Here is a 20,508-nt window from a genome sequence, read left to right as displayed (position 1 = left end):
TAAAATAGGTATAGTAAAAGTTAATTAAATTTAAGCATGTTGTGATAGCTTGATTTGTCCCAATAAGGACACATGGCCTGAAATATATCAGAGGAAGGAACTCATATCTTTCTCAAGGGATTGGGAAACCAATATGGGATGTACAAGAATATGTGGCCTCCTATGGCAGTTGTATAAGAAAAAAACTTACACAGAGTTAATGTTTGGTGAATTAACTACTTATTCTGTGTCACTTTGGAAATGTTTGTTTGGACCAGTAAATCACATCCTGAGGAAATGGCTTAAAAGACAATTGGGCAAAATTAAACTTGCAGTACAACTTAAGCAACTGAGTGTAAAGATGAATTGTTTAAACCACCTCCATGGCTCCCTAATCTTGGGCATAGTCAAAGAGCTGTAAAAGCCCTAGATTTTGCCCATGGTCTATGTGTATGTGTGTGTCTGTTTCTGACAGGACCTTCATGTAGCTTTGCCATCTCTTCCACTCCAATGTCATCTTCCCTCCTGGAATAATGTTGGAGCTGGCTGGCTTTTTTAAAGTGGAAATTATTAGATTGCACAGAGTCACAATTCTTCTGCTTGAACTCTTCTGCTTGAGTTCTGTTTGAACTCAGCAGTAGAAAAATCTGAGGAGAGAAACAAATGTAAAATTTCCCAATCCTGGAGAGCATAGGCACTTACTTTTACAAGTGAGCCACAGCATCAGCTGCCTTGCTGGTTCTGGGCTTCACCCCAGCAGTCCTGAGCCCCAGGAGCAGACAGCAAAGTCTGCAACTACTCTTTGTTTCACATCTATGCAATTAGAGCATGCTCCAGAACCCAGAAGATGCTGTGTCCCCTCTTTAAAGAGGGGTACAAAATTGGAGAAAGGGACTTAAAGCCTCTTTCAGTATGTCAGAGTGAATATTTGTGAGTGTATAGGTGTGTAGAATAGCTCATAACCACTAACCTGTGTTAGTGGTTACTCTGGCAAGTAACCATCCAGTCTGAGACCAAAGATGAAACCAAGCTGAGCTATTAGATGAAAGCACCTTGTCTCCATAAGCTCATGCACCTCACATCTAGCCAAGGTAACTTGGCTAACTGAAGGAATTAGTCAGAGAAGTCCAGTTTCTGTCCACAGCAGGATGGAGGTATGAAATAAGTAGGTGGGCTTAGTGCAGCATCTAGTGGACAAGTGTCCACATCACAAAAAACCCTTGTGTTTCTGGCTGATTACTGAAGGAAAAATCAGCAAAGGACCAAGGAACCATAGAGTAGAGCAAAATCCAATTTAGCTGTAAGAAGCATTCCTCTTCCTAATGAGGCACACTGGCTAATGAAAGGAACTCATCCTAATATCATCCATTTTATAAAAGTGAAATACACAGATAGGGAACCTGAGGCAATGTAGATTGACTTAAGTCAAAGTGAATTAAATCACTGGTCAGAAACATGAATTTAATCAAAAGCATGAAATCTTAAGTTAAACTGTCTTTTTTTTTTTTTTTAATTTTGTATGCATTTTATGTCCTAAGGAATCTTTCACAATTACTGGTCCAGTGACTTAATGTAATGCTGTGCAGACAGACACAGTTTTTAAAGAAAATTTGGTTTTCCTTATTTCCTAGAGGGAAGGATATACTGATACTCACACATCCATTGAATAAATTTGATCACTTATAAGATATTTTCTCTGTCTTAATTTTTTTTATTTTAAAATTAGATTTGAGTTTAACTGGAGGCTAATTCATTGGAAAGATGTGAATTGAAAATCTGATGTGATGGTGTGTAACAGAACAAAGAGGTAACCCCTGGGATTTTCAAAACCACTGAGCAGCCAAGCACTTCCCTTTCAATACTACCAGTGTAGCTGAACTAAAGCAGACCTGAGAGCTAGTCTTGGTAGATACTTTTCAAAGTCTCATGTTTTTAGGTACTTTCAAAAGTGGGTCATTTGTTCCTTAAATTTTAGTTACTGTAGCTCTCATATTCTCCTATCTGACTTCTATTTGTAAGTTGTAAAAGGAGAACATGTTGGCTAATTAATTTCTGATTCTTTTTCTCAGGTTTCAGTGGATTAATTCACATGATGAAAATATTCCTGTTGAATCTGATAATAAACAGAAACTCAAAGAAATGAAGGCAAATGCTTATTTACACAACAAAAGCAGAAAGTACTGGCCTTTGGAAAACATGTAAATATTTGCATACAGTCTTTTGTAAAAAGTACAATACAGAGTAATTTGACATATTTATGAAGATCAAGCTGTTGTAAAAAAAGCAGCATTTTCTCACTTTCAGCTGTGCCATTATTGGAGAAGGTAGTACTCCTTAACTCATTCAAATCTGGGAATTAATAACTGTTGCAATACACTTTCTTATATCTTTAATTGGTTGTAATAATTGTAGTAAGCCCAGGTTTAGCATAAACTGTGCGTGTTTGAATTTTAAATGTAATAATTTATTAAATTTTAAATCTTAACAGATCTACTTTTAAAAAGTTGTAGGATTTGCATTTTTAGTTTGAAAACATTGAACATCCCTGCTGAGCACTGGGCTGTCACGGATCAGTGCCTCCTTTTCCCCCTATCTTGTCCCTGGATGCAAAGTCTCTCCTCACCAGGGCCCCAGGCACACATCAAACTTCATCACCAACTTCCCTCAGGCATGGGCAAACCCACTGGCTGCAAGAGAGATTTTATGGTGGAGGCTCTATAGATATTAAGTCCTGTTTTCTTTCCCTCCTCCTGTCGCCTGTGAGCACCAGTGCGTGGTGTTCACTGGTCTATTTGGCACCTCCAGGGAATAGACTGCCCTCATGGGTGCTCAGCTCGGCTTGCCCCTCTCATTCCCTACCAACATGCTTTTGATTGTGTGCCATTTCTCTTTCCTCATTTGTGCCTTTGTTTGTTTTGTCCTTCCATCCTTTCTCTCCCAGGGAGCTTTTCTGGTGCAGTAACAGTAGGACAGTTTGTTTATGGAAAGAGCGTATGAATATAGTTGCTTTCTGTGATCCTCCTAATCTCTACAAATCTCATCCTGAATTACATTCTGTTTGTAATCCAGCTTCTTCTAGGTCATCCAAAATGTTGTTAAAATGCAGTGGTGTCCATACATCTGCATTTTATTACCTCAGGCAAGGCCATGGTTGCCATAAACCTATAATAAAATGAATAGTCATGTAAATGAGAAGTACCCAGGGATATAATTTTAAGACTTTTGACTTGCCTCCTCTTGTATCCAGGGTTCTGGACAGCTAGATAAGGAACAAGCTAGTTGAATGACCAGACTTGGAGGGCACTGGTTAGTGGGTCACCCTCTACCTTGACGGCAAGTGTATCACAAAAATCTATTCTAGGATCTTTGCTCTTTATCAGTTGGTCTCTAGCAGAGTCTGGGGATGAGGAGCACGTGCACGTCAGCAAACACCACAATGCAGGGAGAAGTTGACATGCTTAAAGACAGGGCTGCCATCTACAGACCTGGATGGTCCAGAGAATAAGGCCAACAAAAACTTCATTAAATTCAACGTGTATAAGCAAGAGCAGAGCCAGGCTATCCAGGAAAGAGGTTACTTTCCTCTTCTCAAAGCTTGTTAAACTCCATGCATCTTCCAGAACAAAGCAGATGTTTATTAAATACGAGCAAGTTTAGGAGATGCCCATTCAGATGTCAGAGCTGGAGCACTTTCCCTTTGAGGAAAAGGGACAAAGAGGGACAAAGACCAAGGCTCATTCAGCCTTTAGGAAGGCATGATTTCAAGAGCAAATAATCACTGACCTGAATGGCAAATGGTGGAAGGATGAGGGGTAATTGTCCTAGATTGAAATGAGAGAGGTTCAAAATGGACATAAGGACACATGGTTCATTCTGCAACAGCCCAACAGTGGGCCAGGTTTTCCAGAGACGCAGTGCAGTCTCCATCCTTGGAATCTTTCTGGACCTAACTGAAAAAAGCCCTGAGCAACCTCTTCTGCCTTCATAGTTGATCCTGCTTTGAGGGGAAGTTTGGACCAAGGGCTGCCTGAGTTCCCTTCCAACATGAATTATCCTGAGATTCTGTGATCTACATTTTTCCTCATTAAATAATGCATGGCATAGAACATTCCTTGCTCCAAGTAAAAACGTCCTAGTCTTCTGTCTTCCTTTCTGTACAAAAAAAGAAACATTCTTAGAACTGTCAGATGAGAAATGTGTCTGTACTGAAAAAATGGCAATATATTGCTTTGTGCAAGATAGCCGTAAGAAACCTCTACAGAAATATCTAGTATCAGGAACGGTCAGTTCATAACTGTGTTCCTCTGTCTCAAGATATTTTTCAGGTTTTTCAGTAGAACAGAGTAGTGAAATTTAAAATCAACCCTCCTTTGGATGTTTCTAATATAGCCCTCCTTAGAGGATGTTTCTTACCCACCTAATTGCACAGAAATGCTTTAAAATATGATCCATGTGCATCCTGAGATCTCAAATAAGAGGGACTAATTATGGGTGGAGTTTCCACTTCTGCTTAAACTCCTCTCTAGGGCAAAGTTTCAACTTGTTGATGCCACTGCATCGAAACCTGCCCAGGAGCAGTTGGTGGGAGACTCCAGATGGGAGTTTCTGGCTGTGATTCTCATAATGGATCAGCAGCCACAGTAGTAGATATAATTCTCCCATGGCTCTTGAATCCTGCTCAGCTTCTCATCTTTATGTTCCTGTGCCAAGATCTGACACAAGCTTCATGATATTCTGGCAGAGATGGGATGTGCCAGCAGAGAGGGAAGAGAAGACTGCCTGGGACATGGAGGGGTAGGTACAGGTGGCAGGAAGGAACAGCTGACAGAGCCTCAGGATGTCAACCTACACTCACGTGACTGCACCATCACCTTCAGTTACAGAAGTCCTGTAAATAGTTCTCTTAATTTAAAGACAGCTCAGGTTTACAGATGTAAGGACCTCCCAGATGGTTGTTATCCAAATATAGGACATGAAGTGAGGAATCCTAGGGGCAACCAGTTTATCCTAGAAAAGTAATTTTTACCAGTAACCAGAAATCTCATATGGACGTTAGAGGGAGGTTCAGCTGTGGTTTGCCATTCTGCCTTGGTGGTGAGGCAGTTTCCCACCTTTTGGCTCTTGCCAGTTCTCCAGCATGAGCCTGGCTCAGCCTGACAACTCCAATTTACAGAATAGCATCCTTTAAAGTTAGACAGCACCTAATTTCAGTCTGCATAGATACGTGGAATATTAACACAAATATTTCCCATTAAAACCAAGTGTAGCTGTGTTTGTCCCTGGTACATAGATGGAGAATTTGATGTGCAAGCATTGTTAAACTCGGAGGAGCTACATAAATGCCTCTTCTTTTAATATTTATTCTCATGTGCTAAATTGTTTAAATCTGTTGTTGCACATAAAGATCCAGCAAAGGAAGTAAAACTGAAGCCATATATTGGTGTTATCACTAGCAATATTCGTCAAAAATACAAAAGCATCTTTTTGTGAGGTACACAGGCAAGCATAAATTGTGTACTAATAGTTCAGCAATTTCTTTATTACTTCTATGCCACAATGATAAAATAACTTGTATATCAGACTGATGCCAGAAACAAGCACAATTTCAGGTAAACAGCTGTCTAAGTACTCTTCCAGGAAATTTATGTAACTTTAGCTCCTTCCTATGGCTGAAAATGCAATAGTCAAAACCAGACACCACTATTGCATATACTTAGGAAAAAAGGTATAATTATTGGTTATGGCTGGCAGTTTATCTTATTCAGAAAAGTGGTTTCCGATTAAAATAATAGAATTCCAGCAATTCACTATTTCTGTTAATCATCCAGAGTAAAACAAGAATATATTCACAGCTGAATGAATTGCTTTCTTTAAACACTGTAATTTTTAATAATACCTGAAGATGAGTTACCTATATTTTAATTAATATATCGATAAATATGTATTTTTCACCTCTCCAGAACAATTTTCAATGGTCTGACTTTGATTACTAAGCCTTCGGGGGTGGCATTTTCATCTCACACAGTATAGTACAAATTTAATTTGCAGTAATCACTAAATAAAAGACAGAAAATTGTGCTTGAGATTCTAACATTGGCTGCATGTACATGGACATTACCCTTTGAGAAATATAGGAAAATTCATATGTTAGGAAGTGGCAGAAATAAACTGAGGGAAGTATTTATGAGAGGACAAAGATCTTTTAAATGATAATACTGAAACAGAGGTAATAATAACAAAAGCTAAAGACCACAGTCCTGCACACTCCTCTGCCTATTTGAACTCATGGTAAAGTGACATCACATGTCTGTTGAGCATGTGATTGACTGTGTCTGTACTTTTATCCTGTGAAAAATGTGAGGGAATTTAATTTCATTTCCAGTAAAAGAGGACTTTCCATAGATTAGCAGTAAACATATGGGAGCAATTTATTTGAGGCAGAATCAATTGCTAAATTAAGGTAATTTTTCAATCAACCTGACCCTTGAGTGTTTTCAGACTGAAAGCAGTCACAACAGGGTACTCTGGCAAACTACCTTTGCTGAAGAGGGCTCTTGGTGTTTGAATGTCCCAGAACAAGACAAGAGTAATGTCAGAGAATCACAGAATCATAGAATTATAGGATAGGGTAGATTGGAAGGAACCTGTAAATGCCATTTATTCCAACCCTTCTACAATGTTCAGGGACATCTCCGACTACACCCACTTGTTCAGAGCCCTCTGCATCTTGATCTTGAAGGTTTGCAGGGATGGAGCATCTACCATCTCTCTGAACAAACTGTGCCACTCTCCTTGTAAAAATCTTCTTCTTTATATCTAACCTAAACTACGGCTCCTTCAGTTTAAAACCATTACCCTTAGTCCTATGTCATTTTGAGCAAGGATTAGTGATAAACACCATTCTCTAATCCTGGAGATTCTGATTGCCACCTCTCAGCTGCCTCCTAGGATTTGATTACAATTCCTTCTTATGTATGAGGACCCGTTGTGATAAAAATCCAGTGTCAGTGTCTCCATGTATATCTTTAGCTTCCCAGCTAATTCAAAGGGCCTCATCCTCTGTACATGTTGCGTAATGTAAATTCACTCTTTGACTTGCTTTTGGAGCCAAACAAACATTCTGGGGCATATCCCATGACACAAAAATTGCTAGAGAAGAAAGTGCACAGTCTGGAAACTACAGAGTTGTCCAGCACAATCCCAGGATATTTAGGATCCCCATACACCCACAGAGGAAACACAGATTTCTAGTGTCACGGAAACCTGTGGAAGATCAGACAGCTACAGAAGCTGAGCTGGATGATGCTGCTGACCTCTTGGCCCAGGGACAGTGGAAGCTGTGGGAGAGATAAACTCAAGGCAAGAACAGAAGTGAAGACATCATGTCTGGTCAGTCTAACTGCTCTGACAAGAGAGAATGTAACAAGGACATTGCTAACACAAAAGAATGTAACAAGGACCTGATAACCAAAAAGATTGCATGAGAACACAGGAGCAAAGGGGTCCCAGTGGAAAATTCAGCATTGAACTTAGAGAACTATAAATAATATGAGTGAGTTGTGTAATAAACTGGCTTTGCTAGTATAGCATGGTCCATGTCTTTCAATCCCCACAGAAACCCAAGATCAAGTGCTTTGGATGTGGCCTGTGTGAGTTGCAGGGGAAGAGCCCTGAAGAGGTTTCATTATGAAGTATGCTGAATTTCTTGGCCTGAGTTAGATTCAGTTGGACATAATTTTTTTGTAAGCATCTAGAGCATGTCTAGAAATCATAAACTTAACCACAATCTTTTTTCATTGTCCAGACACTGAGTCTCGCCTTGATTTAATTACTTAAGAATTTATCAGGATTCTTTAATTTCTACCTAGAACCATTGTCTAGGCCAATACCTGGTAGCAAAAAGTGATGACCATCATATCCATAATTCAGAAATATATTAAGAACCTTCTGGGTGACCACAAGTCCATCAGTTCTTTTGGTGATTTTTTTCTCAACTGTAGAGTGCTTAATTTCCATCATTCCTTACATGACTTTCATGGTCACCTATTCCATAACAATACATAAAATACAGGAAAAGAGGACATAAAATTTTCTCATTATTCCCATAAAGGAATAATTTACTTAACTGAAAAAAATGTAGTTGATACTCTAAGTAATGCTGTTCTTGACAATTAACCCTAATCTCCACTATGAAGCGATAAATGAGTGCTAAAGGCTAAGTAGATTATCCTAGGAAAGTCTCCTTGAAAGTCATTTAACAGCTAATCATATGTTAAGGTCAAACATTTCCAGTTTCTCATGGCAAAAAAGCAGGCATCCTGCCTTATTTTCCTATTCTGAAACAATTTTAGGAGTATATCCAAATTGAAGGATTCTGCAAATGTCCCCTCAGAAATAACCCTTCTCTGACATTTTTCCCGATTTTGATTTTATCTCAATTTGATTTGGCCAGTATCTGCCCCAAGGAGAACAGAGGCCTCACATATTTGGGAGAAATAGGGTATATTGTTTTCTTTTTGCTTGGCTCACATAAAAGCCTGACTATGGCACCTACCCTGCCCCAAAATAATTTTGCAACATGGTTGAAGGGGAAAGAGCACGGAGCTCTGGGACATACGTGGGCTATGTTCAGTCTCAAGTTCAGTTCATCTTCATTTCTTCAGTCTCTTTAAGCTCTATATTAAAGATCATCCTAACAACACTTACTGCATTTTAATGTGAAGACAGTCTAAGATAACTGTCCTGAAAATTTTAAACAGCTCCATGAGGGAAGTCTACAGTCAGAGGAAGTGATTTGGGCAGTCCTAGAGGCGTGGCTGGCACAACCTGTTTTCCATTTTAACTCACTTTTCCACACTCTATAGTCATGCCTCAGGGGAATCATATTTCATAACGAGAAGCTGAACACTATAAAAGAGTGTGATTGCATCATGATCTGTCTTGAAACCTATATTTTCTCTTTTCGTGAATGAAAGCTCTTTCCTTCCAGAGTGGAAGGGAGCACATGAATGTAGGCAAAGATGATGACTCACAGCTGTAAAATCTCTCACATGCATAACATTCATGAGCATGAAGACCTGACTGCATGTGGCTTCAGTTCTTCTAGGTGTGTACAAGCCAGCTGGGGCACTGATAGTGCTTTTTGTGAGGCAGCCCAGCAATGTGCACAGGCTGTAAAACCTGCTCAAGCAGCAGTGCAAGGCTTTGGGTGGCCAGCCCTTACTGGGTAATGGTTCCCATATCTATATTGTTTGCTGTCCTTTCTCTTAAGCCAGTTTATCTCCCCAGCTGGCACCTTTTTTTTTTTTTTATTTGCACTGTAATCCTGACTCTGACTGCTACAGCTATATTTTCTAAGGTTTTGTTAAAATATATATTTGAGAAGTACTTTGTTCTAAACAACACACAAGTAAGAATGAAAAGAGATCATGACTTTGCAGAGCTGTGAAGTGGGGCAGGTCAACAACAGGGGAAAGGGAAAGAATGGGAGAAGAATACTACTTCATTCCTTTTAACAGCAAATGATGAAATTATTCACCCATTTTCCAGATGAAGGAAGGAAATTGGCGGTTTTTACATTACAGGAAGCTTTTAAAATGACATATTTAATCAGTAAAGTGACCTTAGAAATCTGAAAAGTAAGAGAGGCATCCTCGGTCTTTGCTGAGGTAGAGGAAGGGGCTGGAAGAGCCTGCCAGGGTTAGTGAGGATCAAACAAGCCATTCCAGACAGCTGGGTTGTTGTCTAAAACCACATTAAACCACACAGACTTTCCTGTCACACCATGAGCTGGTCAAGGCAGTGATGCTTGCTTATGTATTTGTTTATTTATTCAATTTACAAGACACTTTGGTCAGCACACTCCCTTAGGGCACATGTAATAAAAAGAGTACATCAATTAAATAGCAATGCTTGCAGCATTGACAGAGTGCCTAACGAAGGACTTTGAATTCCTTTAGGCCTGTCCCTTTGGGGAATACTCAGCTTGTAGCTCTCACACATCTGGAAGGTTTGGAGGAAAAAAAAGGCTGTCTGAAAACATGGCTGTACCTTGAAGCACAATTTGAAGGACAACAGGAGCTTCAGTTGTTGTCTTATTGCTGTAAGGGAAGAGAATTCTCCAGTTTGGAGCCCTGCATGAGAGAAACCTGAGACTTTTAAAGCTATTTATGTACTACAATCACAAGTAGGCCCTAGTGGGTGTTCTTACTTGCCCTGTTTTTTAATTTTAATTTGAAACTTGTTCAGCCTACAAGGGAAAATCCCACGAGGTACCAGAATGCATCTATCTAACTAAAAATCTGGGCCTGGGTTGAGTACTGCTACAGCATCAACAACCTGGTAGAGGGGCAGCCTCTGAGGCATCTTTTATAGCTCTTTAGTCAAGCACTCTAAGAGCTAAAAGTGTGATGTTTATTAAGGGTCCACCATAGAACAAAAATATGGTCTGAAGAGAATAAAGAGCAAACTGAACAAACCTCTTGTACCACTCTGTTAATACCAGCTCCCAGCCATGTGGCATGTCCCACATGTCCCTGCTTCCTACCTGTTGTCTCCATTTTATAGAGTGGCCAGTGGCCACAGAAGGAAAAACTCAGGATAACTGTTCTGTTTTCCAAATGGCAGTTTTTGTAGGGTAGCGATGGATCCAGACAGGGTGTCCCATCTTGTCCTTCAGGTCATGCAGACTAAGTGGTCCTGGACAAGGAAAGTTTTATTTTCCTTTTCAGACCCTGAATCTCTGTCAGCAGGTCCACAGGAATCCATGGGGAAGCCACAACCTGTCTAGATGCATGAAAAGAAGCAGACAGTCAAAATCTGATTAAACCTGACTCTAGACTTTTCTTCTGAGATCTCTTTAGTCATAAAAGCCACCATTACCCTAAGGATTGGTGATTTGTTGTGCCTGTTTTATAGCATTTCCAACTTGAAATACCCCTGAGGTTGGCTTTCAAAAGCAGATATTCACTCTTATTTACAAGCAGAATACAGATGTTCTGCGCTGTCAGAGTCAGAGGAACCTACAGATGCACCAAAAAAATCAGGCCAAGAGACTTTTGGTCCAGGCACCTTAAAATCATGGGCTACTTCTGCAGCAGGTGACATTAGCTCAGCTTATTTTCTGCACATGTAAATCTTGACAGGTGATGTTTATTTGCTGAAAGGGTGTTTGCAAAGCTCAATTAGCTAATGCCTATAAAGTGCTCTTCAGAGATCCAGCACAACCACTGCTGGGGGCACAGCGCTCCCCTTCCTTGCCAGACTCAATGGGAGCACTGTTGCTTTAAAAAGGGAGCTTGTCCAAGCTCTCCTCCTCCACTGGATCTAAGATGGATGCTCCTGCTGCAGCAGAGCCTGTGAGCAGACTTTGCCCAGCCTGCTTTTTTTGTTTTTCCTGGAAGCTTGCTCCAGACAAGTCAGCTGCATTGCAGACTGAACAGAAGCAGGAGGGCAACTCTCCCCAGGTAAGCTACCACTGCCCCAAACCTGCTCATTCCCACACCTGGATGGGGCAGCACCAAGGATGCTGCCATCCTGAGAATTATGGTTCTCTCCGTCTGTCTGTCTGGCTGACTCACAACAGCTCTCAGCCAGGCAAGAGTCAAACAGCTCTGGTCCTGGGCTCTTTTGCACTCCTTTCCTGGGTGACTGGTGTGAATTTAGTTATGAGGAGGACAGGGAGGTTCCTGTTCCACAGCCAAAGCTGAGCTTGTGCCTGTTCCTTTGTGTTAACATCGCTTCCATGTTGGCATTTCTGAATGTGCCTGTGGCACCATGGTCTTGGGGCCATGCTGTGCCTGGCATCAGCCCCTTCAACCTGTGGTAGATGAGGAGATGGTCTTCAGTCACCACACAGAGCTGGGGGCTGGCTCAGGAGGGTTCTGCAGGCTCTCATAGGCCTGCAGCCACTGGGAGCAGTTTAAGCTCTGTTGGCTCCTTTCCCTCAGAAGCGCATTGATTTTCCACTTAGCTCCTCATCTCAGAGGCATTAAAAATGTCATCTGTAGAGGACTGTGCACTGGGTCCTCCTATAACTCTCTTAAGTTTTTAATTATTCCCATGGACTCTTTGGAGGACACATTTCCTTTGTATAAGATCATTTTAGGAAGGTCTTTCCCCTTCCCCAGGGTGGTAGAGCATTGGAGTAGGAGACATTCTCAACCTACACAGAGTTGAAGGTGTGCTTTTCCTTAATGTCTTCCATTTACAGAACTGTTCTCTTTGGCCAACAGTGACAGACCCTGCTTGTACCGTCTAGCCCTAGGGATAGAGAGTGTTTGGGCAGTGCTGTCAGGGTGAAAAGTCCCTGCCCTGGCTTTAAAAGGCATTCTAGAAAGAGAAGGGTGCTGTAAAGGGACAGTGGTCTGTGCTGACTGGGAAGGATTGTTGTCACTAGCCCTGTGCTTCTCCCTGGACGTGCCCCAGCAAAGAGGGTCAAGCCAGAACTGTGAGCAGCAAGGGAGCTCTGTGACTGAGAGTGCCTGGTCCAGAGGTTCCTATGAATGAGAGAATTCATAGGATTCCCAGGCAACCCAGAATTAAACTTGCTTCTCCTCTATCTGATTTTTTGTGAGCCATGTGGCTTTACAGCTCATATTTAAGGCCATGGGAATGGGCATCAGCCCATGGAGGTAGAGAGAGGCTGCTGTCTGTGCCACACACACAAAAGCAACACCCTTCCAGCCTTCTCTGGGTAACCTTTTCTTTTCCTGCTGTGAAGAACTGGTTAGGTTACCAAGAAAGACACAGAGGAAGTGTTGAGAGAATAAAAAGTCTTTCAGAAATCTTTTTCTTCAGCCAGGTGGCACCTCTGCTTGGGTTGGAGTCAAGGGCAGCTCTCTCTACAAAAAGGCAATGGTGGGCATTGATGATTTTTCCTTGTTGACAGTGTTTTTTTCCCAAATGTGTAGTGGGTATATTTAGTAGAGGGATCTGCAGCCCCTGTTCCCCTAAATACACCCGAGGGGATCCTGTGTGTCCACTGTGTCCAAGATCCATGGTCTGTCCTTAGCATGGTGAGGTTAGAAATGCCAGCAAACAGAGAGCCAAAGTAGATGATGTCATATAGATGTTTTTATTACAATTTTGGTGGAAAACTTGATACAGAATTTAGCTGTGACTGCAACTGTGTTTCTTATTTGTGAGTTTTTTTTGGGTTTGGGTTGTTGGTTTTTTTTATGGAATCAGAATTTCATAGCTGAAAAACCATTAAATGCCAAAAGCTGTGAGGATAGTGGCATTTGCCAGAAATGAGAACAGAATTTCCTGTTACAAGAATCTGAAGGAAATCACTGACAATCTTCCTGACTGCTGAGAAAATGCTCACTTTTAATGGCAACTGGCAAGTTGGGTACATTTATATGTAGAAAAAATTGTAAAAACCAAAAACATTGTCAGAGTTCAAACATCTGGCAATCAGAACCACCTCCTCTATATGTCAGGGGGAATTTCTGAGTAAAATTTCACAGAGGAACCCAAAGGTGTTCTCCTGTTTCTAGCACATATGGTGACAGCCTGGGTTCAACTCTAGCATGAAATTGTGTATCTGCTTCTCCCAGCCAGAGTGCCTTCACCCTTAGCCAGAGCAAATCTTGCACACTATAATAAGGAGCAAGTAATGTAAGACTTTAAATGATAGGACTTAGATTTAGGCCTGGTCCTCTTATTTTGTATTTATTTATTTATGCCTGCAATTATAGCTCAGTTGAATGATATTTTTCAATCAGGATTACAGATTTTCTTTCAAAATGCTACTAATGTGGAAAATTCACTTCTCCAAAGGGTCAAATAGCCTGACCTTCTCGTGAATTCTGATGTATCATCGGTTTTATTTTTACTTCTGCTTTCATCAAGCACTCTTCCTTTATGCTTATTATTTCTCTCTAAATAGTAGTACCATATGACACAAGTAATAGAGGCTGGGTTCTGGTGGTTCCTCTCTGAGGCTGCCAGCAGCAGTCTGAAAGTGTCAGTACACGAGATGGTCGTAGAGGCACTGGTTTTCCACCAAAAGCCAGTTATGGGAACCAGATTTGAAAATTAATCCAGGGCCTTACAAAATACTTCCAGGAAATGGTCAAGGTAATAGTAATGGGTTTTTACTTGTGGGGTTCTTTTGGGATTATTAATTTGGTTTCAATTTTGTGGCTTTTTTTTTTTGGTAATTTTTTTTTTATTTAGATCATGAAAAGATTTCACACATGACTATTAGAAAGTAGATTCTTTACTTGCTGTCAGCTGGGTATGGTCCCTATCAGTTTCCCATCTATGTGGGCCATTAATGATCACCAGCATTTCAATTCTGTGTGATCTAAAGGCAGTGAGATTTAAGTTGTGCATGTATCTCCTCAGAAACCAGTGATATATTTCTTGAAAGTGGATTTCCCCTTTGAAACTTTTTGGTGCTGCAACACTCTGTGCCCTAGCTAGTCTAAATCCCAGGAAGAATTGCTTCCAAGTGCTTTTTTTATTGAAGTCCATACCCTTCAGAACACCAGAAATTATCAGAGGAATGTCATATGTAAAGCTCAATATAAATAAATGGCCTGAAAGCAATAACATGAAGTACAAATATTAAGTGTTGCATGTTGTAAGGGATATCCAATTGCACTAATACCAAATGTGTATTGATTAGCCAGAAAGCAGAGAAAGGTGTAATGGTGTAGAAATGTATCCCAGAGTGAGTCTCAGGGAAAAATGAAAGGCTGTTGCAAAGCTGATGTAAAAAACTTGGACCATATTTAGAGAAATACTGTAAGCGAGAGATGGGAGGAATTTTTCTGCAGGGCAGTGTCGCCATTGGGATGCTCACTTTGAGAGGGACAGGGAGATTTTAGATGAAAACACCAAGGGCATTAGGGGTTTTATAGTGTATGAGCTATGGTGAAGTTTGAAAGAATTCAGTAGAACAAGTTGGGATAATTAGTGATCATCTTCAAATATATGGAAGCTGTTTTTATAAGAATGGCTGAGATCTATTAAGGTACAAATTTTCATAACAGAAAATAGACCAGCTAGAGAGGATGTACAACTCATTTATAAAGTCATGAGTGACATGGAGAGGACAAATAGAAGTTAACTGTTACTTGTTCCTTCCATTGCAACATTTTGAGAAAGCTGGTCAAGATATCAGCGCCAAGATTCAGAATAAACAAAAAAGATAGAATTGGAAGGCCAGAAAAAACTTCTCATCAATGGAAGTAGAGTGGATTCAGGGGGAGGCAGGAAAACAAATGGAAAATTCCTACCAAATCCTACTGCTTCTTACTGAAGGAGTCTTGCTTGCACACAGGACATGAGTGCAGAGCTTGTGACCACAAGGAGAGTTCTGTGGCCAAGCTGACACCTCCACTCAATGCATAAAGCAAAGATGTGTTCAGTACACATTGACAAGCAGAGCTGGCCAGTTTAGTGAAAGCAACAGGGTATCAACACAAAATTCCCTGTAGACTAAGCCCTCCTTTGTCCCAGCAGCCTGGGTAAATAATGCAGCTCTTAGTCCTTGGTGAGTTCTAGCATGTGGTTGCTAAACTCATAATTTCAAGCTCTTTTAGGTGCATGTTTATTACACTATAAAAATGTAGAGGAATAAGTAGGCCTACATAGTGGCCTACGTAGTGACATTAAAGTAAGGCATATATTTTCTAAATATTCTGTGTGCATGTTTCCACTCTGTGCCAGCAGGTTCAGGCCTTTATTTCTCTTTAATTTGTCACAGAAAACCTTAAAAATGCTAATACAAGATATAAATAGGAATCTTCAGATAAGTGGAGCTGTTTTGTATCTGTTGAGGACTGTCAGCAATATGCTTGATTTTCTCTTTCAAGCTGATATTTAATTATTTTTTTCTCCCCTCTCTCATATTTTTGTTTGAAATTTATACCTGGCTGGAGAAGTTACTTTAAAAAAATTATATGCAGTTGGTGACTTTGTAAATGATTTAACAGATCAAAATTATTTTCATAAATAATTCAGACAGTTTTTCACTAGTTACAAATGTAGGGAATGTGGCTCTTTATAATGTGTAAACACTTATGAACATGAGTACTTTCTGTAAGAGCATTCCCATTAACTTAAAAATCACTGTTATAGGATGGCATACTTAGAGATATGGGCATTTAATTAGAAGGCATTAATTCCATCTTCAGGTGGGGAGATTGAGTCATGTTTTCCAAGCTGCCTACCACATGTGAATTCTTGATGCATAGGTTTTTTCCAGAGCATCCAGTCTATCTTCTGCCTTTCTCTCTGCCTCCGTGCTCAGATTGCAAGGCACTTAAGGAGAACTTTCTATCCCCATGTCCCTGTCATCTCTAGGTGAAGTGAACCAGCAGGGTCTTCTGTTGGCAGGAACCAACTGGTAGCTCATCCTTGTCTCCATACAGTGATTTGTGAAAATGAGATCAGTTGTCACTGTGTGTGATGGAGCAGATGCTGCTCATGACAGTGGAATAGGTGGGTCCCAGCAGTCCCAATGACATCTCACAACAAGTAATGTGTTTCTACACAGCTGTCCCTGGAGCTCTCTGTTCCATCTCCACCCCAGTGGCCCTATTCACCTCCTCCTCATGGCAGGATCAGCCCAGACTTTGTCTGCTCCTTGAGCCTTTGGACACACCAAAAAAAAGTTGTCTTATCCCTGTTTCTAAAAGTGCACATGAAAGTTAAATCTTATATTACCCCTTGGAACCAATTCAAACACAGTTTTGCATGAGGTCTAGGGAGATCACAAATTAGCAGCTCTTGAGCTGGTATCTGGTGACTGTGGGGTCTTTCCTGGGAAGACTTCAATGATATGAGCTCACAGCCCAGAAGGTGGGACATATCCTGGGCTGGAGCGAGGGAAGTGTGAGCAGCAGGTTGAGGTAAGTGATTCTCCCCAGCTACTCCACTGTGGTGAGACTCCCCCTGGAGTGCTGCATCCAGCTCTGGGATTCCCAGTGAAGGAAAGGCATGGACCCATTGGAGCAAGTGCAAAAGTGATCAGAGGATTGGGATGTCTCTCCTATGAGGAAAGGCTGAGAGTTTGGATTGCTCAGTCTAGAGAAGAGAAGGCTCTGTGCTGCTGCTTTTCAATACTTAGAGGCCTCTATAAAATATGAGAACAGAAATCTTCTCAGGTTCTGTTGTGATAGAACAAGGGGTAATGGTTTGAAACTAAAGGAAACTATATTTAGACTAGATATAAGGAATTTTTGTTTTCCAATGGGGTGGTGAAACACAGGCACAGGTTGCCCAGAGAGGTGGTAGATGTCCCATCCTTGAAAACATCCTGGGCCAGGTTGGACAGGCCTTTGAGCAACTTGACCTAGTGGAAAACATCCCTGCTTGTTGAAGGAGATTTGAACTACATGGCCTTTAAAAAGTTGCTTTCAACCCAAACCATTCTATGATTACTGTTCCAGAGGGAGATGGGTTTTCAGGCAAACTAAGCCCAGGCTTCTGATACTCACTGATAGACAAAAATGAGAAAAATTAAGTGCATGTCCCATTGTATACCCTAAAATGACCAGCTCACAAAAAGTGTAGACATAGCTGAGGTCCTTGAAAGGACCAAAGTGGAGCCTCTCCAAAGATAGAACAGCTGTAAAGACTTTTGTTTAGACTGAGGTGTGAGACTGTATTTTGTTCTTAAGGAACATGTGAGACAGTTGTGTGCAATCATTTCTATTTTGATGGGGGATCTTTCAAGTTTGTTTTATATTTACTTTCTCTGGTTCCCTTTGTATGTGCTGCCTGTGGTGCAACAAGCCTTTTTGCTTTTTCTTTTATCTGATTCTTTGAGAAGACAACTTCTCTTTAATCACTGTCAGAGACAGGTTTTGTTTTTAAGAGTCTTGATTAGTATTCAGGGACTTCAGAGAACAGCAAAGATGGTTTTGAATTCTAACATAAGGTTAGAAGCAAGTTAATAATCACATACCTTGGCCAAGGGTTTATAGATCATCGTGATTTTCTCATACCTAATGTATGCTGTAAGGCTTAATGGAATTTTTAATGGTATAGCAATGGAACAAAAAGTTGAGTAGTGAAATCAGGCAAGGGGAAATACATAAATGTATACCATAGTAACCAAAACTTAAGCAATTTTCTCAGCAGAAACAGCAGAGAATTAAGAAATCCTAAAATTAAGCATCATAAGATAGTCAAAGGTGAATACCTAAAAATTCTTTGTGCCTCTCCAAGTCTTCTTTTTTCTTTTTTTTTCTTTTTTTTTTTTTTCTCATAGTGATCTTGTTTCTCACATGATATGTCAGCATTACTATTTGAAATAGCTCCAGTACAGGAGGAGATATATACACATTAAGCAAGGAAGCAAGGAAATACCATGCAAACATGAGCATAATACTTCCTGAAATGCAACTCAGTTGCAAGTTAATTCATCCATTTCCACAAAATGGTGCACTGTGAAAGGCAGACAGGCATCTTTGGAAAACCTAGAGCTGAAATGTTGGCAGCTTCCAGAGGGGCTGGTAGAGCAAGAGAGGTCTTATCAGACTGGCTGTGAGCAAGTGGCTGGATCAATGCACTCAAAGCCAAAGAAGGCTGGAGGGCTCAAAAAAACTGATCCGTCAATTCTTCATAGAGTAACACCCACAATTTGTGTTCTTCTGCATATTCCTTAGCACAAAAATTTGGACATAGATTTTCCAAGAATACTTGCTCCTGCAGTATGACTGTGATTTAAATGCCTTTCCTGGCAAGTGGTAATATACTTGTGTGTGTGATGAGTGCTGTTGTAAAAAAAGAAAAGATAAAGATCTCTGAGCAAATGTTTTCTTATGACATTTTTTGTATGTGATTTTCACTTAATGGAAATAAATGTCTTGGCCAATTGCAACATGAGTTATTATTCAAATCTGTCACTGGAATAAATCGTCCTTTTCTGAGATTTTCCCAAATGACTGTGTGTCAGGTAACTGTTTTTCACTTGAAAGCAAAGATTAGCTCAAGTGTGAAGGGATGAATTTCGTGCCTTGCAAAATACTCGGGTGCTTGCTGTTTGGTGCATCTTAACACTGAAATGAAATCACAGGTGAAACCTGTTCTGGTTGAAAATCTGCAATAGTGGCAGGGGCTGGGGAAGAAATGGGAATTTTAATGAACAGATATGTCTTCCCTTTTGAAAACATGAGCCAGCTGAATGCAGTAAGATCTGAATGGTCCAAGAGGTTAACTGGCTGATTGTCTTTCCCCTCTTTGAAATCAGAATTTGGAACTAAATGCAGGTGATTTTAATTAGGCCATATGCATTTAAATCAGAAATCACATTTGTGTGCTTGAGTTCGGTTTTCAATCAGGACATCGTGTTTAAAACATTGAAAAGTACAGATGTGATGCATCCTTCTCTTCAAAATGCTAATGATTGGTACAGATTGGGAATTACTGATCACTGAAATTGCTAACATGGGTGGCTATTAGAAGGGCCAAAATAGTTTAATAGCACAGATTCCAGGCATTTTATAGTAGTGTCTCCTAAAAATATTGCCATGCCACCCCCATCCCAAATTAATGCTTCTAAGGCCAGTGATGTAGTGTGCTCACACCTCAAGGTAGCACTGTGATTCATGTTTTAATGATAGTGGCTGCTGGCTGTAACTATGGAATGTATTGTCATGGAAACTACGCTTTTCTATATTTACACCAGTGCTGGTTATGCGAGAGACAGTGCTTGAAAGAAAAATCTGTATAATATATAGCTTAATAACAAGATAGGCAAGCTAGGAATAAACAGATCAAAGATTCAGCAATGTTACAGCTGCTGTTTGTCACCACAGTACTTTTCTGTGTACTAAGGCTCAGTCACTGTTGAGAGAAGTGCTGCTGCAATGACACTTTGGGCTCCTGGGTCACACAAACTCAGGTTATGGAACAGCTGACTGAAGTGAGTCCATGCAGTGAGCTCCCATGGCACACGGGCTCACATCCAGGCTGGTCGGGAGAAAAGTGTGAGCTGAGGGAATTAAGGACAATGGTTTGTAAGAGCTTGTTATTTGCAAAAAAGAAATCTTCAGAAATGGAACTGGGTTGTAACTCTGACTGTGGAACAGCTCTATCTGCCACTTCCATCTAGAAACTGCTGTAATTTTACTGAGCTTGGGCTCTTGCAAGTGCTAAACTCAAAAATAGAGAGTGAGAAACAATAATTGGAAAACATTATTCCAAGCTGGAATTTAACTGCGCACCAAAATTGGATAAAAATAAAGTTATTGTATGGTGCAACAGTAGTAGCAAAGATGAAGAAATTGGTTGTTTTATGGCTTTGAACTTTGCAAAGGGTAAATGATCCTGATGAAATTCTACTTAAAGTATAGATATATGCATACACGCACACACATGTGTCTATATTTATATAAACACACTATATAAAATCTTAGTAGAACAGGTTGCCGAAGTTAGGGTCTGCTGTCTCAGGCAGCTTTATAAAAAAAATCCTGTGCTATTCATCCTCTTGTACTGCTTGATCTGGCTTCACACTGGGACCTCCATTTGCCATTTTCTCTGTTCTGTTGTATAACAAATTTCTAC

At 40.5% G+C, this 20,508-nt stretch overlaps 1 protein-coding gene across 20 annotated transcripts in view; it reads left to right on the top strand.

Annotated features, from left to right (window-relative positions):
• DLG2 (discs large MAGUK scaffold protein 2) overlaps positions 1-20,508 on the top strand; it is a 982,781-nt gene that overhangs the window by 344,131 nt on the left and 618,142 nt on the right. The window contains exon 1 of one of the 20 annotated variants that reach the window (XM_071432861.1): positions 11,347-11,444. The exons of 18 other annotated variants lie outside the window; for them this stretch is intronic. Coding sequence is in view for 1 of the 2 variants with exons in the window: in XM_071432862.1 (XP_071288963.1) it covers positions 14,053-14,061 (9 nt within the window). In the remaining variant the exon portion in view is untranslated. Of the gene's footprint in view, positions 1-11,346; positions 11,445-14,037; positions 14,062-20,508 lie in introns of those variants that run through there. One more of the 20 variants, XM_071432862.1, reaches the window with a different exon arrangement.

The sequence above is a fragment of the Agelaius tricolor genome, unplaced genomic scaffold (assembly GCF_023055355.1).
Source record: "Agelaius tricolor isolate 1412-34295 unplaced genomic scaffold, bAgeTri1.0.p SCAF_9, whole genome shotgun sequence".
Lineage (NCBI taxonomy): Eukaryota > Metazoa > Chordata > Aves > Passeriformes > Icteridae > Agelaius > Agelaius tricolor.
The sequence above is the reverse complement of the archived record's forward strand: the minus strand, read 5'-3'. Positions and strand labels throughout refer to the sequence as shown.